General features: G+C 45.4%; 2 protein-coding genes across 4 annotated transcripts in view; one reads left to right on the forward strand and one right to left on the reverse strand.

Moving 5' to 3' along the window:
- LOC108925757 (rap1 GTPase-GDP dissociation stimulator 1-like) overlaps nucleotides 1-18431 on the reverse strand; it is a 33796-nt gene extending 15365 nt beyond the window's left edge. The window contains exons 1-4 of one of the 3 annotated variants that reach the window (XM_029259069.1): nucleotides 18016-18431; nucleotides 9434-9541; nucleotides 6832-6954; nucleotides 2137-2262 (exon numbers count right to left, since the gene is read on the reverse strand). In XM_029259069.1, the coding sequence (XP_029114902.1) occupies nucleotides 2137-2262; nucleotides 6832-6954; nucleotides 9434-9541; nucleotides 18016-18349 (691 nt within the window). In that variant the 5' untranslated portion in view covers nucleotides 18350-18431. Of the gene's footprint in view, nucleotides 1-2136; nucleotides 2263-6831; nucleotides 6955-9433; nucleotides 9545-18015 lie in introns of all 3 variants that reach the window. The other 2 variants (XM_029259068.1, XM_029259070.1) reach the window with 2 other exon arrangements.
- Nucleotides 18432-20804: 2373 nt separating this feature from the next.
- LOC108925698 (excitatory amino acid transporter 3-like) lies at nucleotides 20805-27614 on the forward strand. Its single transcript, XM_018737858.2, has 12 exons — nucleotides 20805-20895; nucleotides 21655-21795; nucleotides 22356-22448; nucleotides 22622-22736; nucleotides 23700-23742; nucleotides 23956-24054; nucleotides 24321-24505; nucleotides 24927-25034; nucleotides 25783-25905; nucleotides 26175-26369; nucleotides 26677-26811; nucleotides 27377-27614. The coding sequence occupies exons 1-12, from the start codon at nucleotides 20805-20807 to the stop codon at nucleotides 27612-27614; spliced, it is 1566 nt and encodes a 521-aa protein (XP_018593374.1).
- The last annotated feature ends 233 nt before the right edge of the window (nucleotides 27615-27847 follow it).

Raw genomic sequence — 27847 nt, forward strand, 5'->3', positions numbered from 1 at the left:
TAATTTTCCAGACAATAACGTGGAACTAGACTAAAGAAAAAGGAATCTCATGAGACCAACACGTACTCTTTCAGAGCTCAGCATACAGGCCACACCATCCGTCAATGCGGCAGACTGCCAACTGTCATCACGTCCCCAAGGTGCACAGCACCCATCAGCTTCTCCAGTAGCATCTGCGATGTAATGAGTACTGAAAAAATTTCTGACATTCAAGCAACTTTAAGCGTACAGAAAAGATTTTTAATGCAAACGTCGGTATGTGTGACAAAGGCGAGCTTTGCTTCTGCTTCTTGAACACGGAGTTTCTCCTTTGTGAGCTTCATGTTCCCGCAAAACATAAATGATTCAGTCAAAAAAAGGTCAGAAACAAGTGCAAGAAGACCCAGGTTCTTTGTCAGGTGTGATGGAAGGGTGGCTCGAGGGGGAGTGAGTACAACCAAACACTGTTCCCTGTTGCCTGAAGGCAACAAAAAAGCATTTTTGATTTCAGAGCATTGCGTCTCCACGAGACAGGCAGTTTTGATATAAATGGACAACCTTGAGGGGCTCATTGCTGTTCTTCTCTCCTATGCAAGCAGTGAGATAGTGGGGTATACTGCAGCCCACTCACTCCCAATCCAGCGAGCCTTTGCTTGTACTCAGAGATACGAATGTGTCCTTAATAAAAGGTTTCCATATAAAAGGTTCCATCTTAAGATGAAATATATACAGTTATATAAAACAATTACTGCCTGAGAAGCTCAAAATGCCAGGAAGCCTTGGCTAGTGTTAAAAGGCAAAAGGTGATTATTTGCATTATTGGTTCAGTTTAAAACTCAAACAGAAGGATAGATGAAAATGTGTGAGCTGTATATGTATGGCAGAGAGTTATTCATGATAAAAGAGTCGGTAGGTCAGGCAAAATTCTGTTGTCAGTATATAGAGCTCTTTTCAATTACCTACAAACAGTCATTGTCTAATATCACCCTTGTGCCTGTAGCCTTCAAAAGAACAGAGGCGGGATTCATATGAGAGAGGGGTACATTTGTACAACTGTGGCCATGATGGAGATTGTCGGTTATGCTACATGTTCTAGGAAAAACAAAGCTTTTCCATTCCATAATTTTGGTATTGTTGACTGACTTTGAAAAAAAGGACCTTTGGATCTGGAGGCTGCTTAACTGCACTAAGAACACAATGATACGGATAATTCCGGAGAAGAAGAAATGACATCATAGCCACTTGTATTTAGAATCGTGGAGAGTCGTGTAATCATTCTTTCGACCCATTCCGTTAGCACTGCATCCCTTTTTATTCACATGACGATATCTGCAGATGGCAATAACACATAACCTGCTAAATCCTGTCAAAGAAAATCCACCTCCATCACATTTTCAATTGCTGCTCCCTGTAGAATCACCTTCCAATAGACCGGGTTCATTTCCTGTCCTTTTCAGTTCTGCAGAGTCATCTTGCCTTTGTAGAAAGGATATTGCCTTCAATAAACACCCCCTGCTAATCTTCCAACTGAACGTCTGATTGCAGGATCTGCGTTATTCTGTCAAGTGGATTCCGTCTTTAAAATATATGCTACAGTGTCTCATCCTTTTAGCCAGGAGGCTTATCAAGCCAGCATTTCTGTTGAGGCAGCTAACAGCTATCAGCGTTAACAGCTAAGAGTTTTCTGAGTCGGTGAAGAGAAGTCAGATGAATTTCACACAATGCCGCTCTGTCCCTGGGCTTTTCAAGGCATCATTCAAAACTGTCTACGATCCGGGCCAACTCTTGGAGGCACCTTCACTTCGGACTATTTACTGCAATGTGATAAGTACCCTCCCCATCTCCATGAACTTTAAGCTTAATCAGTCACTAAGCAACTGGGTTTGAAGACTATGGTAAGAGGTAGAGAAACCCATTCTTACTACACTGAAGTCTTATTAGCCAAGAAACAAAGTCTGCCACCTGAAGTTTAACTTTTACTTCTGCATAGTGAGTGTGGATTACTTGCATCTTGAAATAAACTGAGTCCTTATTTGACAGGCAGATTAATCTGGGTAAAAAGGGATGAAGGAGATGAAAGCTGGTGTGTTAAATGTAGGGTCTGCGGGAGGCCAACATGGAGGTTGCATGATGGGGGTGCTGGGGTGCGGTACTCACGGCTATCATAGCAGATGTTGCCAAGGGCCCTCCCCGTCTGGAGTAGCACATCCTGGTCCTCACTGCGGAGCAGCTGCACCAGGGGTGGCAGGAGGCCGGCACCCACACAGGGGCTCCGCATGAACTCTGTGAAGAGCAAAGACATGCTGTTAGCCTGCCCACCTCCCTAGGGATGGTGAGAAGATCAGAGCAATGCTGGAAGACATGTAGTGGCTGATAAATGGACACGCCCCACTACAATAAACCCTTGCTTCACCAGACTGACAGGGAGAAGGGGTATAAGACTGAAGTGAACCCAGTTCAAGTTCAAAAGGACTGATGTACTTAAGGGTTAAAACAACATAACACTACATTGTAATAAAAATACAAGGTATGAGACAGCAAAATGGACAGGACACGAGTCCATTGCAGAGCAATAACATACAGTCATTCGCTGACTCATACACACACTATGGGCAATTTGGAATGAAAAATCATAATAATCATACTCATGACTGTGACCCTGAGTTAACACAAAAAAGATCCACCACTTAAAAACTAATCTGAAAGTAATTTCTCCTCAGCAGCAGACAGTACAATCGGCATGGCATGGCATTGTCAACAACCGCTTGTCCCGAGCAGGGTGGCGACGAGCCGGAGCCTTACCCGGCAAAACAGGGCGCAAGGCCGAAGGGAGGAGGGGACACACCCTGGGCGGGACGCCAGTCCATTGCAAGGCACCACAAGCAGGGCTCGAACCCCAGACCCGCCACACAACGGGCACTGGCTGAACCTCAGTACAATTGTACTTAAACAAATATTGTACAGCTGTATTTCACCAGTTTGGATAATTTTTCCTCTAAATAGCTCAACTTTAGTTATGCTTTATAGTAAACCTAGATTCTATGAACATACTGTCTATGTGCTGGCTTCTCCTGTAAATCATACGGAAAAATTTCTACTTGTGAGGGGCAGAAAACTGACTCCCAGCTCTGACAGATAAATAAACATAGCATATAATATATACCGTAATTTCACACTGAATTTCACACCATTTTAATTGTCTTCCAGTTTGTTATCTGAGCTCAACGGAACTCAGCTGCCTCGTGTTTGCTAGGAGGAGGGTGACAGGTCTGTGTTGGTTCTGTGGCTGCAGTGTCATCCTCTTTTCACACTGACAACCCGCTGGGGCCGGGAAGGAGCACTAGGTGTAACATGACCTCCTCCGAAGCAGCTAGATCAGAGTAACTCTCAGACAGACATCACGGAGCTGCGAATCCCTGCCTATTCCCCTCCCTCCCTGCAATGAGACCAGTTTAAAACGGTGGTGCAGTGGATAGTGCTGGTGCCTTCCAGCTCCTGGGCTGTGCCCAGAAGTGGGTTTCGATCCACCCCAGTCCGTGTGGAGTTTGCGTATTCGCCTTGCGTTCATGTGGGTTTCCTCCCACATCCCAAAGACGTGTGTTCCAGGTGAACTGGTGACTCTATATTGCCCACAGTGAGTGAGCATGTGTGCTACACTGCTCTGCTGCACAGACGTATGAATCACTGTAGAGAGTTTACCGCAGTTCACCGAGCACTGTAAGTCACCTTGGATACAGGTGTCAGCAACAGACTCGTTAATAATCACTGTGCGCCGCTTCCGAGAATGAGTAAATGCTACAAATACTTTAAATAAAAGACATTTTTTTTCTTCTGGGGTACTCTCAGACTGCTAGTGCGTAACCGCTGTTGTTCTGTTTGCGTCAGCTGCTTCATCAGCGCTGCAGTGTGATACATCCTCTTTTCATGCATGCTGGCATGATGGCTGGCTGCACCCCTTCATTTCTCACAGCTGGAGGGTAAATATAGATCCCTGTAATAAGTCATTCCATTGGACAGCTCGAGGGGGACGCCCAAGTACCGAGAGTCCCGATTGGTCCAAGCTCATTGTGCTCTGGACTACATACGAACACTACCTTTGCCAGGCCTTACCTTTCAGTAATAAGCCAAGTGCAGCTGGTCCCTCTAAACTGCTTAAAAGCCCACTGATTAGCTGGGATGCCTCCCTTAACTTCAATTTACTCCCTCACGTGTATTCTGAGAATGCGCCTTTAAAAAAATGCTGGTGTAATTACCGCGAAAGCAAAACTGATGGCATACTGCTGATACTGAGAACTGTTCCAGATTTACGGTAGTCAAAAGGCACTTCACAGCACACCTGACTGTGGAAAGACATAATCGGCTGATTTTTCAAGAGGAGCCAAGGCACACGCTCCCATAATACATTTACTGATTTGAAATGACATAAAGCAAGAAATAAATAAACTTGTTTCAGAATTTATGACTGCTGTTCCATATACATTTATTTGACCTGGTTTATGACCTGTCTCCAATTAGGCCTTTCCTCACCATCCCAGCATCAGTTCATCTCAGCATATTCATTTGAGCAGCACTTAAATTAAGGGCTTATTGAGTCTTATGTCACTCTTGAAATGAAATGGTTTGTTCTTGCAAGGACCCCTTTTAAACTGAAAAGCCTGATAAGCTAATGATGTCTCAGCCTGTTCTGTTGTATAAATACAAATCGATTAACAGCTCAATCGGCGCTGTAAATGTACACATTCTTTGCTATTGGCAGCGGCAATCTAAATCACAAGATAAAATATACAAATTTTAAATTCTGAAAGATAATTTTTTTTTTTAAAAGAAAAATTTAAATTTTAGAGTCATCAAGTGTCTATTCTGTAAACAACTTTCCATGCTTTTGGGAGGGGAAAAGTATTAAAACAAAACAAGATGGAATCTTTGAATTTCAGTAATTTTTTTAGCTGTCAGTGTTGGATTGCAGATTTATGTTATTATGTAGAGAATTCAAAAGGCTTCCTGAAACTTAGCACCCAAAGTCCAAGAGTCAACATACACTTTACATGTATATTTTACTGTATATATTGTCATTTTCAGTTTTATCTTATTAGGAAAAATTCCTTTAGGGAGGCTTGCTCTGTCTCTGTTTTGTCAAGTGCTGCTTTGTGCAACTCCAGTCCCAACAATAAAGTCAGTTCTCGAGTTACGGCATATGCGATTTATGACAATCCGGATTTATGACAGTCATCCAATTTAACTTTTATGCCATTTTCAAGTTCTAACATTTGATTGTGATGAGAAACAACAACCTCTCCAACTGCAGTACGATGGCAGCCTGGGTTGCCCCAAGGCACCCATATTTGTTATTGGGTTATTGCTCTTGGGTCTCAACAAGTGTTTGGGTCTCTAACAGTAATTGCAGTATTGTTTGTGATTTCCTTTTAGGTGCTTTTTATCTGAAATGGCTAGTAAGCAAAAAAGTGGGCATTTTGGCTCTGAAAGAAAAAGCAAAACATCATGTATTTAGAAATGAAAGTGAAAATAATTCTGCAGCATGAAAATATGAAACTGTACTGTATTTATAGTATTATTAATAATATATGAAATAATTGAAAAATATAATAAAGCCCATTATACAACTTAGCATTCATGTGAACTGTTTATATATCTTTATGGTTCATATAAGGGGATTTTCAACTTACAACGTGGCCGATTTACAACGTACCTAAGCTGAACACTACATGTACCAGTTTCAAAGATATTCATGATAAGTTAAATAAGTAAGTTTCATAACCATAGATGCAGTGGAGTAGGAGAGTTTCTTCAGTTTGACACTGAGATCGTCCAGTTTTTCAATCTTAGCTTTCATATGGGTTGGGTGCTTGACAAATGTTTCATAGTGCTGGTTAAGGTTCGTCTAACCAGGTAACATTTGACCACCTGTCTCTGTCGTCTCATCTCTGATCTCTTCCATCCAAGCCACCAAATGTAGCTCTGAAGGTGAACTGTTACAGCTGGAAGAAGAACAGGTAGCCGGAGCCCCAGCCTCTTCTTTTTCATCAGAGCGCTCAAATACGTCCGTAACGATTCGGTTCGCTTGGGTTGCGTGGTCTGTATCGACTTTTCTCTGCGGGTTCTGTTCTAGGTCTTTTCTTTTTCTGAGAGCGTACAGAACACGGAACAAAAAAAATCGGATAATCCTTTGTCCTTGGAACGCGACATGTCAGGTTCTGTCAGCTGTAGTAACTTAAAACCAATATGGGAAGGAAGAATATCAAAGCTGTGGGTCTCTGGAGCAGAGCCAAAATTTAAGGAGCCATCTTAGAAAACAGCCGTGTGACACATCCCTGGGTCTTCTTTCAAGTCCAATTCAGACTGCTGCTGATTTCCTGAGAAGACTGATGAAAAGTTTAGGCCAAACACTCAGTCACAATGGCTTGTTAGCTGTAACAGTCAGCAAACCCAAATACCATCTGTTCTTAAGCAAACAGACTGCCAAAACTGTCATTATGGCCCTCCAGTCAGCAAAAAACAGTAGAGGACCTGCCTAAAATCAGACTACCTTGTTGTGAATGCAACGCCCTAAGATGGCACTTCTCTTTCAGTGCATGCATTTGTTTTTTCCAGAAATCTGGCTGAACATCACAATTATGCTTCTTGAGACACACCAGATGCTACCAGTTTAGTACTGAAGAAGGCAAAATAAAGGTCTTAAACATTCCTTAGAAAGAGGACAGTAACAGTAGCAGCAGTCAGCAAAATTACTAATAACGACATTTTTAAAAAATTAAAAACACACAAAAAAAAAGAGGATGAATGGGGCCAGATGGGAGGGATTCTGACAGGGAAGGATGTGGTGGACGACCTCACCGTTTTTAGCCACCTCGGCTACGATGTTGGCCACTTTGGGCGCGCAGGGGGATTTTGGGGCCAGCAAGGCAGAAAACAGGTCGAGAACACCGGCATCTCGGATCTTTTCACTGGCCTCTGCATCTGGGGGAGGCAAAGATAAATACACCTCTGTCACTGGGGGGGGTCCTAACAGTCTCTCTTTCTTTCTCACACACACACACACACACACACACACACACACACACACATGCAGTTACAGAGTGTGAGAATCACTTGGACAGATACTGGGCTAATCAAGCATCCCTGGTACATACTGTTCTGCAAACCCTCCCCGATGCTAAACAAACGGCAGACCAAGGTCAGCTATAAGCTGAAAAGAATGCCTTCAAAGCCTCAGTCAGCAACAGCAGAAGGCAGAATATGACCGCCTGTGTTGAGCTTAGTTAGGCTATCTGAGCAGTGAACGGAGTGCTCTGCAGACAGCAATACGCAACAGCTGTAAGAAGACCAAACGGGTATTCTTGGCTGCACCGAACCCTGATCCATTTCAAGGGCCTGGTACTAGAGTTCTGGGCATGACTCAGAGCAGAGATTCATGCCTTTGTTTTGTGCTTGTTTGTATGTGTTTGTATGTGTGTGTGTGTGTGTGTGTGTGCGTATATATGGCATAGGGGGTGTTTTAAATTCTCATGCACCCTATCGGCCCACCCTCATGACCTTCAGCTAGGTCTCATGGCCTGCCAACGTTGCCCTACAGCATTTCACTGATCGCCAATTTTTCCCCTCATGGTGATTCGCTCCTGCCGCCGTATTTCTAAATGCCAGTGGTGAGCAATAATGAAGCAAATGGACCTACACACTGAGGCTGGGCTTCACCTCCAGGACCCAAAACCATCAGTTTATAATAAAGGGCAGATCTGTCCATTTTGCAGGGGAACTGAGTTAGTAATTGAACCATTGCACTAATTATAATGATCACTTCAATTAATTGGCCGTTATGTGGAGAAAAATGACCACACTGTTAGAGAATGTACTGGTCTTTTACACTGGTTTAGGTGATGCTTTACTCTAAAGCCGCTTAGAATGATTTTATGCATTTACATAGCTGGGCAACTTTTCGGTAAGCATCTCGACCCAGGGTACTACAGCAAGAGGTGGGATTTAACCTTGGGTCCTTGGAGTGTGCAGCTGTTGCGGTGACCGCTATGCAGCCTGAGCGTCAGACACATGCTGGTGTAGGGAGGTAGGTGACGCTATCTGTCCTCACTGTTTGCCCCAGGCTGACACCCATCAGAACAGTGTCAATTGACCATCTGCGAGAGTTTGCCTGGAGGAAACAATTTCAGCAGTGGCAACTGCAGAGGACTGCAAGGAATTTGCAATTTATTAAAATAAAAGTATATTTGAACGGGGGGGTGTAGTGGCGCAGTGGGTTGGACCGGGTCCTGCTTTCTGGTGGGTCTGGGGTTCGAGTCCCGCTGGGGGTGCCTTGCGACGGACTGGCGTCCCGTCCTGGGTGTGTCCCCTCCCCCTCCGGCCTTACGCCCTGTGTTGCCGGGTAGGCTCCGGTTCCCCGCGACCCCGTATGGGACAAGCGGTTCAGAAAATGTGTGTGTGTGTGTGTGTGTGTGTGTGTATATTTGAACAGAAGTAACTAGCATCTGTCAGTGAACGGCATAAATCTGGGTGATGACAGACTGTATACCGATGTAATTAAAGTTCTCAAATTACAAGACAACCAGTGGGATTCTAAATTAGCTATAAACCCACTAATTACGATTAAAACTCCATTATCAACTTGTCTCAATTGAAAGAGAGCAATAACTGGCAAAATCATCTTGAAATAAAATGCAGTTTGATCATTTAATAACATTTAACGGAAACAATTTACAGAAACATTTGAATAAAGAGGACTATTGCGGAGAAGTAAAAGCGTAACGCTGGGGTTCTAAAGTGAAAATCCAGTTGAGGACAGTGCTTTAGAGGAGACATAACTAGCAGGACAATCAGTATCAAGGAATCATCCTTGATTTATTCCTGTTTACATTAATTTGTCCAGCCAATGTATTTCTCCAAAGTGACTTCCAATCTTAAACCACCCATTGATACAGCTGGGTAATTTTCACTGGAGCAACTAAGGGCAGATAGTCGGCTCAAGGGGGGTACAGCCATAAGCGAGAGTCACAGCAGCAACCTTTGGATCCGAGGGCAGCCGCTCTAACCACTACACTATCAGCCGCCCCCTACGGATCCTTGCAGCATTATTCCTTCTTAGATGCTATTTTCATGTGTAGCCTGCACTCTTTTCCAAAGCAACATACAATTTAACTTATTTACATATCCATACATCCAAATGGAGCAATTTATGTCAAGTGCCTTTTTCAAGAATGTGACAGCAAGGTTCTTTTGGGCCACCATCACCGACCGACCTATCAACGTCTTTAACCACTCCACCGTGCAATTAAGATTTAGATGAATAAACCACAAAACCAGACAACAAAGCAGACGTCGCTACCTAAACAACGGACGCGCTGCTGATCCATCAGTTGCGATATTATTGCCTTGGTGTCGCCGCCCTGGTGGCCAGTGCTGAGGTTTGCAGCTGAAGCCTTACACTTACTGTTGTGGGTGAGGGCTTTGAGCAGGCAGTCCAAGCATCCCTCCATGCTGTCGGCAGCGCTGTCTGCCGATGCCAGCTTCAGCTTCCCTAGGGCTTCACACAGATTATCTGCTGAAGGTGACACATGGAAGAAGCATTATAAACACACACGGACACACACCCACACAAGATCCATTGATTCTAACTAGCCACAGATTTGAGTCACGTCCAGTGATCCAGTGGTTTTATAATGAGAGGAGTCAGAATATATAGCATTTGAAATTAACCTCCATTTCCCTTCATATATTACAAAACGTGGCCGTAGATGAAAATTGTCCTTGTCCTTGACACGACAGAAAGCAGTGTACAGCAGAAGAGAACAACGTAATGAATAGGAAATTAGCCATTACATACTCTAATCTGATACTTACAAAGCTCAGTGGCACCAGGGGAGTCAAAACCTTTTTAAAAACGTATTAGAACCTCGGCCTTCTGTATGAAAAATACTGTACCCGCCTGAGGCAGTTCCGCAATGATGATGTCAATGGAGGAGAGAAAACCGACACCCCGCAGTAATTTACGGTACAAACCATGTGCCTGGGCGCTAATGACAGAGGTTCAGCATGCACTGGCTGTGTTCGGGGCAAAATCACGCACCCATCTATTTTCGATAGCCGCTTGCTTATCGGCTTCAGACTGCGCCGATCGGGGGCCGAGGCCACCCTGGGAAGCGCGGAGGCAAATGAGCGATGCAGCCAGAACAAAATCACGTACAAGTGAATCCATGTAGCGCGTGATTAAACGACACTCCTGGTGTTCCAAAGGTGTGCTCATAGCGAGAGCCTCCATAAACATAAAACAGCACGGGGCATCCGCAGTAACTCACCGAAGCACCTGCCCTTGGTAGGCAGTAAAACACAGTGAAAGAGGCAGCGTTAAAACAGCTGCATTAGGGTATCTTTGAGATCTCCTGCCAAGTTGCAGATCCCTGAAGTGGGCCCGTTTAAAGCTGCACACCGAGCTGCGTGGTGAGGCTCACAGGCTGCCAGCTGGGTCTATGTGGGAACCTTGGGGAACTGGGTCTCCAAAGACCAGAAAATTATACGATGATCCAGCAAGAGCCGAATGGAGATGGGGAGGACCGAGTGGGCAGGAAGATCATGGCACGCACACACACACACACACACACCGAAGACAACCACTCAACACGAACAGTGATCCTCACTCTTTTCTCATTTAGGAAGGCGTTTGCATCACTTCCTTATTGGCCCCTTTTTTAATGCGCCCTTCTTTGTTCTCCCCTCTCTGGTGGCCGTGCGAGCAGCCGGCTGTGTGTTCGCTTACTGGACCTGCTCATTACCCTGTGTGAGGACAAAGCAATTGCCTGCAATAACGATAATGATGCATCACCACATTTACTTACCCAAACGCTGGCAGTAAAAAGGTGTGAAAAAGAAAACAAAGCTCCCCCAAAAAATGTCACGGCATTTTAGCGAGCCGGTTGGGAGCCAGACAGCAGCTGCGTGGATCGTTGCTGAAAAGCTGTCCACCTCTCTGATCGCCCTTCGGCAGCCCTGAATGAGATGACGACGGCGAGGAGGCCTGTGACTGCCTTCTCCAACACCTTGTGAGCTCAGAGAGAAGGCCCAGTAACCGTGTGATGGGCTAACAGGAGATGAAAGACCGTCTAGGAATACTTAAGTCAGATGCCACACCATGTCAGGGCACTGACACACACCTAGTGGCTCATGGGAAAGGGTGACACAAACTCTTTGACAAAGACACGGCTCACGGGGCACAGCTGAGTCACGGGTACCAGTAAAAACACTGCCAACGTGGCCCTGAACTGGTAAACCCTTATTTAAGGAAAAAAGATCTCAGAAACCCTGGAAACACTGTAAATCACATGAGGCAGCGGAGATTTCCACAAGCCCCCCTGCCGACCAGTTAAATAATCCCTGCCGAGGTGAGATGGCACCCTGGGGTTTCAGACGCAGGGGCTGTATAATCGGAAAGGTGGATCACCTCTGTTGCGTGCGATTCGGACAAAGGCTTCATGGGGACATCTTCCTGGACGTCACCTCAGGAGTTTTTAAGTGGTCTTCACATCTTAGCATCTTTAAATACTACTAGAAAGAGAAAAGGGAGATGCTGTAACTCCCCCAATTCTTATGTGGTGTGGTCACTAGAGAAAATGAAAAATCTTGATGAGATATATGTAGCCACTCGATACAAATGCTTTGTAATTTTAATGGGCGCCGCAGGAAGCTGACATCTCTGTTTGGATCACTACTGAAATAACGTATAGTAGCCCATGCGTAAATTCTGGTTTCCGCCATGCCAGGTACTTGGGCTCGAATCCCTATTCGACAAACCTTGCCATATCAAAACCCGTAGGCTTCCGCGGCTGGTGTCAACTGACTGGGGATTTAACTCTTCTGGATTCAGCCACGTTGTGTAGGACACTGGTTCCAACGTTTTGCTTCCCCGGTTGGAAGCATCATCAGGGAGCTGCCACATCTTGTAAAGTTCACATCAGTTCACATGTAGCCTTTACAAAATGTGGCAGCTCCCTGATTATGCTTCCAACAGGGGAAGCAAAACGTTGGAACCAGTGTCCTACACAACGTGGCTGAATCCAGAAGAGTTAAATCCCCAGTCAACCTTGCCATGTTTGGTGGAAGATTTCTCACAGCGACACCTCTTCCCCGAGTCCAAGACGGGTGGCCACTGTCATGTCCACCCCCACAACTCAATCAACAGCACCTGACTCCAGTTCAGCACCTACCCCTTTAAAAGACACTCTGCAACTCCCAGACCTTTGTGGAATCTCGTCAGGGACAACCGCCCTTTCCCGTGAGACTTCATTCACAAGCATCGCTAGCTCTTCGTTCACGTCCTCCGGATGTTGACTCTTCGCTTTGTTTCCCATCCACGTCCACGGATCCTCATTCCTGTCCTGTTCGCCGTTCGACCGACCCTTCGTTAAGTCCCCTGACCTCGTCCATGGATCTTCGCTCTGACCCTGACCGCCGATCGACCGACCCTTCGCCTGTCCCCGACACCGAGAACTCGCCTCATTCCTCGTCTCCGGACAAACGACGCTGCACTTGGGTCCAGCCGTCCCAGGCCCCTATGTTTCACGTGACAGCCACAGGATGCTCATAGGAGGACATACACACCCGTGTCTGCTGTTCCCAAACTGGCACGGGCGTCATTCTTGGATGGAGTGAGTCAAACGCAAAAAATCGAGCATACGAAATACACTCCGAGCGTTAACGAACATGCAAATACTGGGGGAAAATGAGCCGCCCTGAAAAGAGCCCTTTGGGGATTAGATGCTGTAAGACATGAATTAAGACAAGAAGGCCTTTGTCCTTAACAGAGATTTGAAGTGTAAAATCCACCTGATGGGAATCCACTGCCGTGATTAGTGCCTTTTAGCTTAGTATGCCTGGCTTGTCAGTCAAGTGCATCTTCTAAATTTCCATTCTTCAGACACCTTAATTGCCCTGGCAGGGCTGTTTCTAGAGGAAAACACTGATTTAACAGAAAGCAATAAAAAGAGACATAACTGCAACTGGACTGATGAAAAGGGCCCCTTCACTGCCATAAGTCAGCACTGCCAGCACAGTATCCTTATGTAACAGGATAGAAGGAAGAAGTTCTTTTTTATCATCTTTACTCCAAGTTCCCACAGACGTCATTTATACACAGTAAGGACAGGGGCAACCTGAGTGGAAGGAATTCTGGGTAATACATCCTAAGCTGGAATAAGGATGTGGTGTGTAGTGGTAAATGCTGATCATTTGTTCTGGAATCACTACACGGGGGGGTGAACCCTGTCCATGGAAAGGAAATAAAACGATGGATCGTTCTATTTGAGTGTAACACTTGAGGCCGTGGTTCCCGTGCTACAGCGGATCGATGTCGAAGCAGCAGTAAATCAATGGAGAGTTAAAGCTCTCAGTCCAGGAATAACGCAAAGTACATGTGGCAGCACATCTCACGCTATGTGGAGGTGAAGCACTAGCTGAGCACAGCTGCTCGCTTCTTGTTACTCACAGTGGCTTAATAACGTTCATTTCGCATAGCCGATCAGAACGGAGCCAAAGGACTCTGCTTTTCGTCGGAAGAAAGGCAGCAATGCATTCTGGGAATACGGTAGCTCGACGCTCGCACAGACTTCCTCCCTCTGGCCACTCGATCATGGGTGAGACAGACCAGTCTGAGACTGAGAACATGTGACAGCCGTCCTGAGCTGAACTTCTGCATTACAGACACATGCACGTTGTCCCAAACAGGCACAATCATACCTACACACACACACACACACACACACACACACACACACACACATGTGCGCATGCATACGCATGAGTTACCGGTGTGTGGCAGATCTCAGACGCCCGACTGCGAGGCTGCTGAAGCTCTGCTATGTACCATATCCACACAGTCTCTGCTATGGAGCCGACCGGTAATGACCTCCTGGACAGCTGGCTTCACCAGCTCATGGAAAACGGTGAGTCACATGTGTGGCGTGTGAGACGGGACCGTCCTTAAGTGTCGGAAAGGGCTCGCCATTAGCGGAAATCTGCGGGCCACCCGCCTTTAAGTGGGCTCGTCCGAATTTAAACATCAGCCCTTAACCTTCCGTTATTATGTACCGCTGCTTTTATATCTTGAGCGAAACGGCACGTTTGTGCGGATTCACAGTACTGCGCAGAGCCACCAGGCCACCGGGCTACGCTCAGAGACGCTCCACAGTTAACTGGAAAGAAGGAACCTGCGCATCAGCATTAGCATAACCATCAGGTCAGAATTGTGGACACGTTCAAAGTGGAGGAACTGCAGGGATGTGGAAAAAAATGCTGGAATCCTGTAGCAAAACGAAGCTTTGAACAGGCTGCCGATTCGCCTATCGCTGCCAGGACGGCGGGCACGGCGGCCTCATGGCACCAGCTGGCAGTTGGCACGAGAACTGCAGGGGAAGCAAGGCGACCTGGTGCCGCACGCTGCGGGCACACAGGCCAGGCCCAGTGAGGAGGACCCCCTGTGGGGAGGACGGGTGGCATCGTACACGTCATACCGAACGAGCTGGTCACCCTGCAAGGACAACGTTAGAGCCCATTTCAGGACTACGGCTGGTGCCGGGTTCGGCATTTGGAACCAATCTTGATAATGATTAAAGTTCACTAGGTGAAGGTGATGCCACACATCGACCCTGGATCCAGTTGTGGGCGAACCGCGTCATCCTGTTGTAACTTGTGTCACTTTCCTTTAATATCTCCCTAACTTTTGCACTTAGAAGACCTCTTTCTCTAAAATGACTTACAGTGTCCTGCTCGTATGCTCAGCTACTTACAACGATTCACACATGTGGGTAACTTCTAGGGGAGGAGTTCATCATTAGCGCCCTGATCAAGGGTACTACAGCGGGAGGTGGGATTCAAACCCAGGACCTTAGGTCCCACTTCTAACCACCGCACTGTATGCTTTCACCTATCTTTAGATGCTGATTTATGAAGGATTTAGCTGAAGTCATGTGGACCAAAACTCGCTTTTCAGCAGAACCTGACGGTTACATGGTGGCACAGCAAGTAGTGCTGCTGTCTCCCAGTGCTTGGGTGGTGTAAGAGAATGTGGGTTTGATCCCTGCTCAGTCTGCGTGGAGTTTGTATGTTCCCCCCCTGTCTGTGTGGTTTTCTTCTGGGTGCTCTGGTTTCCTCCCACACTCCAAAATCATGCTGTCACCCATAGTGTGTGAGTGATAGAGTGTGTTCCACTGATGTATGGATGAGTGACCCATTGTAAGTAGTGTATCTAGCAATGTAAATCACCATGGTGAATGAGGCGTGAGGGCTGATGACACTACATAGAGTTCATTGTAAATTGCTTTGGAGAAAAGTGTCTGCTAAGTGAATAAATGTGAACGCTCAGGTGGTCACACAAACACTCACTTCAGAAGCCTTCATGCTACATGCTCCCTCTCCCTTGGACCTCTCAGCTACAGGACAGCATCTTCTGCAGTTCAGTCACGCACCTTTCTTTCCATTTCTGGCATGGCTCTAGACAAGTCTCTACCAGTATTTAAAACTAAGCAAGACTAGGCTGGTCATTAATGCAATTCAGTTTGCCTTTTCAGCTGACAAAGCTCCCCGCCATCCTGATGTGTGTTATTTTCCATCCCGGCCTCACATGCTCGACTGTTGCTCTACTAATGGAAACGGCGTCTGCCGTTTTTCGGCAAAGTACTCAGAAAGAGACCGAAACAGACTGTCATTCGGCCCAATCTGTGCAAGGCAGAAGACTAATAATGGAGTGCTGGAGGTGTGTGTGGGGGGGGAGGGGGGGTGCCATTCTTTCTGTACTCCACAAAGATGATTCCTTTCATAACAGACCTACCACGGCAAATAGCCCCTGACCCTTGGACCCAGGCCGGGTTGGGCCGACTGTCCCGCGTGAGAGAACACCCTCAACATTTCCCTCCAGCTGCTTCTTCAGAGGCTGCGTTGTCACTCATCCTAGAAAAATAAATTGTTCCTGACTTCAATTTCCCTTTGTCTTCTCCTTCTCCATTACTTCCCATCCCGGGTGACACAACAGCGCTACATGAGCTCCTACGAGAAAATTCGGTATCAGCAGCAGAATTGATACAGAGCTGTAGGTGGGGAAATACTGTTTTTATTTCTAATTGTCTTCGGCCACCTACTGCACCAACAGCGAAGGGAGTAGGTGTTGTATTATTCCCTTGACATAAAAATAAATGGAATTGTTGCCATATTTTAGAAAGCTCCCAAGCTACTGTATAATCCACATGGAGTTTGCAGTATGTGGATGATTCGAGATATTACACAGGAGTTATACACAAAATGTTACCTGGGGAAGTTTACTCAACCTTTTGACACTACTCTGAGTACTACACTACAACATGTTATCCTCCGCCCAGTGAAACCGTAAGAGATAAATCAACCCCTAGCGAGTTCACTTCATCCCATATGATCTCTAGTGCAAATTAAATTAGGCTTTCAAGAGCTGATTCAGCTCCGGTGTCCTCAATGAGTACTGGTCTTTGCAGGCAAGGGGCCCACCCAACCGTTCCCTGCTGTCTAGCAAACCCCAAAAGTCTGATCCTTCCAAGGCGATTAAGGACCACCACATCCACCCTTCTGGGTGGTGAAGATGCCAGGGCTCATTACAGCACCAGCAGAGTCTGGCAGAAGGACGCCAACCCCATGGCTAGTGCCAGAGTGACAGCAGCCGGACTCTGTCTCGCTCCTCGATTCCCCTGGCGCCAAGCTGCGCACCTGGACAGTCGCTGACACTGTGTGACACTGATGTGTCTGCAGGCCTGAGGCTCTCTTCAAGCCAGCATGACATCCAGAAGATTAATATGGGCAGCAAGAAGCACACCGGTTAGAGCTGCTACCTTCCACTCGAGGGACCCGAGTTTGAATCCGACCTCCTGCTGCAGTACCCTTGAGCAAGGTACTTACCCTAAAATTGATCTAGTAAAAATTACCCAGCTGTATAAATGGGTGAATCGTTGTAAGTCACTTTGGAGAAATGCATCAAGCTGAATAAACATAAATTAATCTATTTTTGATGAACATACGTGCCCTGATCACCTGCTAAATGCAAGATAGCCGAGAGTAAGCTTCACCAAGAACCTGTGAAGTGCTAAATCCAACAGCACTGTATTCACACCATCATTTTAATGGGCGGCTTTAGTGTTGGCGTTGCGGACGAATATCAATTTGCAATTTACGTAACGCGCTTCGAGCCGACTGCACCTTCATGTCACAAAGTCTCGGGCGGAGCCTCCGTACCTCTCACACCTCCATCCGTCAGTCCCCCCCAAGGAACTCCATTCATTCCATCCCGAACCCTAGCGATGCTCCTTCCCAGGCATCTTCACCCTCACCCCACCCCTCCTGCCAGGTCTGATGAAAGCAAAGACCCTACACCCATCACCGATATCAATTCATAATGACTCATTTAAAACATTACATAACCCACATGGGGCTGGAGAAATAGAGCATGCCACATCATTGACACCAACTCCAAATGCCTTCCAAGGCTCAGTGCGCTACGGTACAGATGAAAGGAACATGGAGAGGGTAGCGACCCAAAGCAGGCATGACGGAAGAGGTGGGCACGCCTAACTCAGCGCCTGGTGCGCGGCGCACTCCTGTCCATGGTAATTAGCCATGATCTCCAGCGCACACGTGGTCTGCATTACAACATCACCCACTGGCGCTGGACCCAGACGGTGACTGAGTGAGTGAGGTGCAGGAGGTGCCCACCCTGGCTTGGCATCAACCCGGAGCCCCATGCGCGGGCAGAGGAAGCCACGCGGGGAGGCTCCCATACAGATGATGATGATGATGATGATGATGATGGTGGTCCAGGCGCAGCAAAAAGCGAGCATCCTGACCGTAAACAAAAACCCCGAGATCAGAAGGCGAACGGACGCGCTCGAGGTCTCATCTCATCATGAGCGCGACCCGCCCTGCCGCCCATCCCGAAAAAGGAGCACCTGCCTGCGGAGGCGCGCGAGGCAGCGGGTCACACTTCAACGCGAGTGGAAAGGGACGCCTTACCCATGAGGATGATGACGGCGATGAGGGCGATGCTCGGATCGGTGGGTCTGCACAGCGCAGCGCACGCAGCTCGCCCGCCTTCCTTGCCTCTCCTGCTGGATGCAACAGGAATTTGGAGCCAAGCGGTTACCCTGGTAAAGGTGGTAAAGGCCCCTTGACCAGGACCACCCAGTCCGGCAAATAAATATGATGATGGAGGATCGCACTTAGTTGAGGGTCCGGACCAAGAGTCCAGATGACACTTTGCAATCTCGCTCGGGTACCTCTCACAGCTAAGGACGCCGGAATAGGACAGCACAGCTAGGATGCTCGAGGATGCTCGACTTTCACGCATACAGATGAGTCCATCTAAACTGGTGAACTGTGATGCTCGCTCACTCCCCTCGACTCCCACTCCGGCTCGATCGAAGACTCAGGGCGCTACCAGACACCAGCTTTCGTCCCGCCCCTGACTTGCACCCGATTGGCCAGTGGTCTGAGTTGAAAGCGTTTTCTCCTTTTCGATTGGTTGATGGCGTTTTCAATCAGTCACGCCACGCCCTGTTTGGGTGTTCGGTAGTAATGTGCGCTCTGGAAGATTGACTCCGATAGATCCTTGCTAGAGACACCACAATATTAACACCTGACTTTCCTTAGGATTGTTAAAAGTAAAATAAAGGGTCTAGCAGTATGTTATTCTTTGTATAATTTGTCGTTAGAAACCAACACCTAATTATACAAATCGATAAATCTCGGTAATGAGTTGCTTATGTAACACTGCAAGTAACACATAAATAAAGGTTAATGATATAGAGAAATAGGTGGAAATCTTCTGCATGATGGTGCATATTTCCTGTTTAATAGGCATAATTATTCAAACAAACGGTCCAAACTGCTGCCTCCTGCTTATTCCCTTGGCAGTGTTCCTGATTAGAGGACTTCACTGATAATTTATTTTATTGACCACCTAGGAGATGGGTTTCAGTAACAGCGACTGATTTGCCCCAAGTACTTATTTACATTTATTGTTTTTTTTTTTTATTTTGCTTTGTGCAATGTGTCTTACAGTGTTATGCTTGAAATCTGATTACAATGTTTTATCAATTTATACAGCAGGGTATTTTTACTGTAGCAATTCAGGGTATGTACCATGATCAAGGGTACTATGGCAGGAGTGGGGTACAAGCCAGACACCTACATACTGCAAAGTGACAGTCTTGATCACTCACTACCCATCCGGGGGCCTGTATTTTCTCAAGATCAAAAATCAAGGAAACAGCCCTAAAGAATGTTCTCAAATCCTACAATACTTTATCTGCACAGTAGGATAAATGATGGAACCATGTAAGAATGTTTGGTATTTGTGTGTGTCTGATCCTGACGTCCATCAATAATGGCACCTTCTGGGATTATTTCTTCAGCAGCAGTAGCAGCACTCTGGTTGTCTGGCTTAAATCCATGCATATAAATGACTTGAAGCCTCTTCCACAAATGAGGCTTTTCTTTATGGGTTTTGCATTGCATAAATCACGTGGAAAAGGAAGCAAAGTGTTTTTTTTTATCATGAATGGCTAAATTAAAAAATCTGATTATTGTTCAGAGTGTTGCGAGTCCTGTTAATATGTCACCGAAGTTTTGTATCTGTGCCACAGTATTGTATTTGGTACGTGTGTTAAATGCATTTAGATATGGAAGGATGAAACTGATTTGCACTTGAAACTGAGTATTTCAATTTCAGTTCATATTTGAAAAGGCATTAATTTTTATGGGAAAATTATTATTTCTTAAAAAGCCAAAATACTGCGATGGCTTAATCCTTTTTCAGTTCTAGTTTGCTTGAAACCAGAGACCCCTTTCTTCTAGTGTATCGCGTTTATCAAATCTCGTCTCTAAACCCATTTCCAGAGAGCTCGCGGCATCTATTTCTGCTCTTATCGCCAAATAGGAAGAATAGCTTTGGAACTTCAGAACAGTCTGGTTCTTGTTCAGCAGCTTCATTGTTCACGTTTTTATGGCCGACTCCCTTCATTCTGTTTTCCGACATCCTGAAAAGAGTTCTCATCCTGTCCACAGCAAACTTGTATTAATGGACTGACAGTACCTGAAATATTGAGCAACATTTGTTTCAGTGTTTATTATTATTATAATTAATAAAAAATACAGTGAGAAAATTCTACATGCATTAGGAAAGTGGAACCAGTAACTGATATTTATGGTTTTTTAGTAATACATACAAATCAATGTATGGAAGGCATTAAAAGTAAGGTAGAAAATATAATTTATAAAGCCCTTCCTCAAACCAAGGCCACTAGCCCCACAGACACAGCATGCCATCTAGTGGGAAAATTGGAAAGACCCTCAGAAGAATTTGTGTAATATGATAAAACTAATGGTCTGCAGTTCTTAAGGTTAAAATATTTATGGGTTCTATTAGGTATAAAAATTCAGAAGGCACAACACAAAGTTCACTATTTGGCTCGGCCGTTTCGCTATTTCTTCCCCTCTGCCAGACAAGTGGTGCTGTTCACAATGACAGACATTGCAAACAAATGGCTTGCGCTCTGAGGATGGATTCTAAACAGACGTTCAGTTCAGATAAACAAGGAGCAAGTGTGCATCTGAGCTCACGGAAGGCGCTCCCTCGATGAGCCGTGAATTAAAGGGAGGGAGGGCGGGGTTTGGGATGCAACCTGGGACCGAGAGCGCGCCTGGCTGCAGGGTACCCCAGGAGAATGGGATGCTTTGCACCCTCCCACAGCAGATGGGTATCCCTGTCATCTGGGCGAGCAGAGCCGGAACGGCATCGGGAGATGGAACAGAAGGCTGCAAGATTCTCCAGCCTGAAGATTTCCCTCAAAAAGAGCCAATGTCTCATTGCCACTGTTGTAGCTGTTATTTTAGGTGAGCGCTACCTGCTCAACTCTCTCACTGTCTGTTATCTGTGTGTCTCTACGGTGTGATGGTAACAGTATATCTGAACTCTCTTTATATTAGCACATGTATTATCTATGGATCAGTCAAGGGTGTAAAACAGTATTTTTTTAAACTCATAATGTAATCAACTAGTCTGCTGTGCCCTACAGTAAGGTGAGTTCACTTTATAAAAACTTTCAGACAAAGTGTCTTAGGTTATAACCCTGGCTGTTGCTGGTTTGCATAGTACAATACCGTGAATCATGTTCACACTGTTCCAGGTTACAGACTATTAAAACTGTTAGGAATGCCTGCTGATTATGATTCACGGTTTGATGTCACCCGGGCCGAAATTTCTATTCCAGCTCCTCTGTTTTATGATTCGGTATCATTGTGCAATTGCACAAAAGCACATTTATGGGTCTGGACGTATCCAGCTCGCTTTATTATCTCTCTGCTGTCTCTCCCACACCCTGCTGGGTTCAGCTTCAAGGCCAAAGGCTCTTGTTTAAATAGCGTCAAAGTACTTCAACTCCAGCGTTGGGTTTTCACAACACAAAGTGCACTCATGGCTGTTTGAAACGAGTGCTGTGACAGTGAACGGAGGACAAAGGTGCTGCGATGTATGCACTTCCAAAGGTTCGAAGAGAATGGAAGATGCAAAGGGAGGACTGCTGCACTGGAAACAGAGTGTTTTCAGCTCTCCGCAGTGCTGACACACTCCTCCTCACCCCATATCTCTCCCAGGGACTGTACTGGGAGTACTGGTGCGAGAATACAGCTCCTTGTCCCGGGTTCACAAGCACTACTTTGGCTTCCCGGGAGAGCTCCTGATGCGGATGCTCAAGTTGATCGTTCTGCCGCTTATCGTTTCCAGCATCATAACAGGTCGGTAAAAACGGCAGAGCAAGCGGCCAGCGCAGAAAATGTATATACCGGTGACATCAATGCACAAAACACACATACACATCATCTGAAACTGCTTGTCCCATACGGGGGTCACGTGGAGCCGGAGCCTAACTTGGGAACACAGGGCAAAAGGCTGGAGGGGGAGGGGACACACCTAGGATGGGATGCCAGTCCATCACAAGGCACCCCAAGTGGGACTCAAACCCCAGACCCACCAGAGAGCAGGACCTGGTCCAATCCACTGCACCACCACACCCCCTGGTACAAAACACCCTTTACTTATTTGTGTTTCACGGTTGAACATCCCTGACTCATCTGGATGTTTTTCTGGCTCATGTTGTCTAAACTACTGCAACAAGGACTAAAAGCCACAGCAACCTCCTCTAAATATTACCTTGTGCAGTATATGCATACATATATAAAATTACGTAAAGGGAAAAAAAGTGACATTTGTGCTTAGCTTTACTGAGAATGAGCCCTTTTATCATGCAGGCCACTTATAAATGTTATTTGATCACCTGCTTTGGCTGTTTCTGCAGGCGTGGCAGCCCTGAATTCGGACATGTCTGGACGCATTGGTTTACGTGTGGTAATATACTATCTGTCAACAACTGTCATCGCTGCATCCCTGGGTAAGCTATACCATAGTATTTCACCCACCGGACCATTCTGTTAAATATACACACACAGTTTCCTGATCCTCTGATTAGGATTAAAAGTGAAATTTTGTCCCCATAATTTTGATAGCAACTAAAAGAAGGTAAAATAAAATTTTTGTGAAATGAGATGGGGGGGATGTTTCCAGGGATTATATTAGTGATAGCAGTCAAGCCTGGAGTCTCCCCTGGTGCTGACAGCACTCACTGGACTGGGTTGACAGCAGACATCTCCACACTGGATACCATGCTGGACCTTCTCAGGTGACATCCCCGTCAGTCTACTTTCCTTTCCGCTCAGCCTCCGTGCAGCACTTAAAATACATACATACTACATTTGTTTGATGAAACTGTAATAAGTGTCCCACTTGCTGGCACAAATGCAGCAGCTATTTAAGATGCAGGGTCTGGGGAGGCTTGGTTATTTATAATACCTTCAAAGTAAAGTCTAAAATTTAAAAGATTCAACAGGAAGATTATGGCTGTTGAGAAACTAGTTCAGATTTTTACTGTAATGTATAGGAAGCTGAAATGTACCAACATTTTGAATTGACAGCATCATCAAGCTGGTAGAATGAACAACTGAAATATAACAACACAGATTTATGTAGATAGTGGGTTTTCCAGCTTTACTGATTAGCTAAGTGGCTTGCAAGTATCGTCTTTACGTAATGTTACTGACAATCTCCTTCTATTTTCCCATTTTCTTTTGAGATTTATGTGGACAGACACGTGCAAGAAATTTTGTGAATGCATGTGGGTGTGTGTGAAAAGAGGTAGAAAGGCAGTGTGTCAATGAAAATAAGAGCGAGCAGAAACCAATTTCACCTACAGTATTCTTTATGCAAATATAAATATTATCAATAATTATACTGACATTAGTTATTTTATATTGTTCTTCATTTTTTTAAATTACTACTATTACTTCTAATAATAATAATAATAATAATAATGATAATAATAATAATAATGTCATCATCATTTCTGACTAAGTTGCAGACAAAATCGCAAAAAATTCAGCGTTTCAGGTTCGGTCAGACATACAGCTGAACAATGTCCTTACTGTAATATTACCCCATTACTGAGTTACCAACACAACGTTAATTAGGTTACTTTTAAACTGGCAGTTATTAGCGTTGAATTTTGGTAGAGGAATTGGTGCCAAAAAAAGACACTCCTACAAAATGTGTAAAGGACATTTTTCTTCGCTTTTGTTCTCACCTGCAGGAATATGATTCCTGAGAACCTAGTTCAGGCCTGCTTTGAACAGGTATGCTGCGATACTCTAGCGTGGCTCAATGAGTAATTATCCCCTAAAGTGGACCACTGCTTCTGAAACTAATCTGGCTTGATTGAAGATGTCATGATCTTCAAATGGTTCATCTGTAAAGTTCAAGCTATTCTGGAATCCAGGGTTGGGGTGTCTGTTAAACATATTTATGATGCACTAGTATAATTTCACTTTCTTTGCCTTCAATTTCAGTACAAGACACAAAGGAAAGGAAGAACTCCTCTGAGTGCACCTGACTCTAACTTGGCACACACAGCTGTGCCCATCTCCATAACAACGCTCTCCCCACAGGTCCAGCCCTATTTTCCACACTGGAAGTCGGAGAGCTTCATACGAGCATTTGTTGTGTGTTTAAAGAAGGCGAGAATGCTAACACATGGATATGTGTTTCTAGCACAAAGACCTCTTGTTTTTCAAATGCACGTAATGTAACTTTGATTGCAGTTAATACACTCAAGGTCATTACACAAACATGGCAGTGATTTTACCTGCCGTTTTCATGTAGAAATAAATGTTGAGTTCAAGGTATCGCTTCCTATTTCCATGTTTCATTTCAGAATATGACCAAAGAGGACATATTAATGGGGTCATACTCTGATGGGGTCAATATTTTGGGCCTCATTGTCTTCTGCCTGGTCTTCGGACTGATCATCGGACAGATGGGAGAGAAAGGGCGGATTCTGGTGGAGTTCTTTGATGCTTTAAATGAAGCCACCATGAAAATAGTTCAGATCATCATGTGGTGAGAGCTTTGGTCTTTCTCCCAGAGGTTTTCTGGTATCAACCTCCAAAGAATGGATATAAATAAAAGGATTTGCACAGTTAAATCTAACTAGACAAACATTAAATTTACAGATTATTTGACAAAGATGTCAGTGAATTTAGGCCATGAGAGCACATCCTACTCTGCGTGAACAAAGTCTCAAAAGGATGCTCAAGGGTTAGCTGATAGGGTAGTGGTTAGAGCTGCTGCCTTTCAAGTTGAAGGTTATCAGTTTGAACCTCACCTTGTCTGGGATCCCTTGGGCAAGGTCCTTACTCTAAACTGTTCCAGTAAAGTTACCCAGCTGTATTGATAGGTACACAGTTGTAGAAAAGTGTGAGATAAAAAATGCTATGATTAGCATGTGATTTTTTAAATTTTATTCTTTCTCATTTTTTAGGTACATGCCTTTTGGGATACTGTTCCTCATTGCTGCCAGAATCTTGGAGGTGCAGGACTGGGGAATCTTCCGGAAGCTGGGGATCTTCATTGTGACTGTACTGAGTGGGTGAGCTGCAAGCTGCCTACACTACCAAAACGATCTTGTCATTTCCCCCAGAGGTCACTGACCCCAAATGTCCTCACGTTTAATTGTCATCTGCTATTGTTATGCAGAACACAATAAGAGAGAAAAATTAAGAGTGAGAGAGAGAGAGAGAGAGAGACAAACAAGACTAAATTTCACAAATTGAAAATTGCCAAAATTGCATTATTACAGGTCACCGGTGTCTTTTTCATTATTGATCACTGTGGGCCCCTGAGTGCATTGTATTTTACTTTTTCATATATCCAGTGTCACTCTTCCTCCACATTTACACATCCTCATGCTGCACATGACCAGTTCTGTCACAGTTGATCTCTGCCTGATTGCTGCACTTGTCATATGCCTCTGAAGTCATAAGGATGTAAGACGATGAAATTTAAAGAAGACTAAAATCTTTTGGTGATAGTGGTTGGGTGATGGGAGGTGCAGTGATGCGGTGGCATGGAAGGTTTGACCACGTCCTGCTCTCTGGGGTGGTCTGGGGTTCGAGTCCTGCTTGGGGTGCCCTGCGACAGACTGGCATCCTGTCCTATCCTGGGTGTGTCCCCTCCCCCTTCAGCCTTGCACCCTGTGTTGCCAGGTTAGGCTCTGGTTTGCCCCAACCCTGCTTTGAACAAGTGGTTTCAGACAGCTTGTGTGGTTTGGTGATACTGTAACTGATGGCTGGGTAAACTCATATAATGTAAAGAGTTTTCTTTTTATTCACCTCTAGACTAGCAGTCCACTCAACCATCCTTCTTCCTCTACTGTATGTGGCTGTCGTGAGAAAGAATCCCTTCACTTTTGCATGGGGAATGGCAGAGGCCCTAATGACAGCCTTTGTGATCTCCTCCAGGTACAGTACAGGCTGACACCTGCAATGGGAAAAGAGTAGCTAGTAGAATGTGAAGACACAAAGCTTTCCAGCCAAGGGTATCCTTTCCAGGAGAACCCCAAAAGATTTTTCTTTGCTAGAGGGTGGACAACCCCCGATTAAATCTACGTTTTATGAAGATTTTGTGAAATGAAGAACGCACCAAACCTGGTAGGACCTGAGTCTTAGGAGGCCTCAAAATAAAGGCCTCTGGGACAAAAATTCAACCCCCTTGCCTTTTTTACGTGCAGCTCGGCCACGCTGCCCGTGACCTTCCGATGTGCGGAGGAGAACAATAGGATTGACAAGAGGATCACGCGCTTCATGCTGCCAGTGGGAGCCACCGTCAACATGGACGGCACAGCCCTTTATGAAGGCGTGGCAGCCGTATTCGTTGCTCAGCTGAACAATAATTCCCTGGATATAGGCCAGATTGTTACCATCAGGTATGCTAGCCAGCTCTTACGTGATGCTCAGTCTGCTTTATCTATCATTTTAAAGATAGGGAGAAGTAACCCAGCATAAGAATGTTAATACAGAGACAATGTAAAATTGTCCCGTGGCCTTTAGGAGTGAGTTGAATGTTAATATCAGTATTAAAACGTGTCTTCTGAAAGTACATGCTGCTGCTGTCATTTTCCCATAATCCTCCAGTCATAGGAACTCAAGAGTACGAAGCTATGTCTTCATAAAATCTGACCTGGATCATGATTATGATGAAGGTGTGAGAATCTTACTGAGCTGTATCTTCAGCTTAACAGCGACCCTGGGCAGCATTGGGGCAGCAGGTATCCCCAGCGCGGGCGCAGTGACCACCGTACTCGTCCTGTCTGCTGTGGGCTTGCCAGTGCACGATATCCCCCTCCTCATTGCAGTGGACTGGCTTTTGTGAGTACCTCCCTCAACCCTTTTTGTTTCTCATTATAGTGTACCAGAGATATTTGAGCAGCCATTGTAGTAAAAGTAGTACTGATTCGCAGTTACACCCAAGTACTGTGACACCTGCCAGACAAAAAGAAATGATATAATGTTATGTAACTTTAATAGCAGAAGGAAATAAGGACTCAAATGCACGTAATAATATATGTCATAGAAATTGGAAGCGCCGTTCAGGGACCACCAGAGAGGATTTGCCAAATCTCCGCCATACTACACTAACAATCTATAAAGGGCAGGTTCAAAGAACACAAATTTACCCATGTTCTCTTGGGTGTGCAACATGACTCAGGTCCTCACCCCCTTCCTCTTCTCCATGAGTTTTCACTAGATGAAGGCTGTAGCCTTGTTCAGCCCTCTGTGAGGTGACCCTTCAGAAACGGGTATTGGACCATGACTAAGTATGGAGAAGAAATGGGATAGAACTGAAAAAGTCATACATCAGCTTTATAAATGCTGAAATCGGGAGTTTGCCGCATTCAGCAAATCTAATACTTATGTTATTCCATAAACTTAGAGATCGTTTTCGCACCATGGTGAACGTGCTGGGGGATGCCTTTGGAGCTGGAATAGTCCAGAAGCTTTGCGAGAAGGAGCTGGTTCGAACGGTCACAGTGCGTGAGTTGGATGCCGCAAGCTCGCTGAGCCTGGAGACGACACTGGGCGCAGGTGACTTCGAAGAGAACTCCTACGTCAGGGGGATATTCACCGATGACAACAATGACAGCGAACTCTTTAGCTCTTCTCAGTGCTAGGGAGCGGTACAAGAACCCTCGAACTGCTCATAAACATTGTCCACAAATCTTGAGGTGAATAAAGAAATATTTACATCTTAAAGATGATTATTTTTACTTTTCCAACGTTATTTTAGTTTCTGAGCATTTCAGGTTAACTTTTTGAAAGCTTCACAGAGAGAGAAACTATCAACTTGGACATGATTAGTAGCTAGTACCTTGGTTAAATATTATTACTTGCTATTAAAGATTAT

This window comes from Scleropages formosus, chromosome 16 (assembly GCF_900964775.1).
Source record: "Scleropages formosus chromosome 16, fSclFor1.1, whole genome shotgun sequence".
NCBI lineage: Eukaryota > Metazoa > Chordata > Actinopteri > Osteoglossiformes > Osteoglossidae > Scleropages > Scleropages formosus.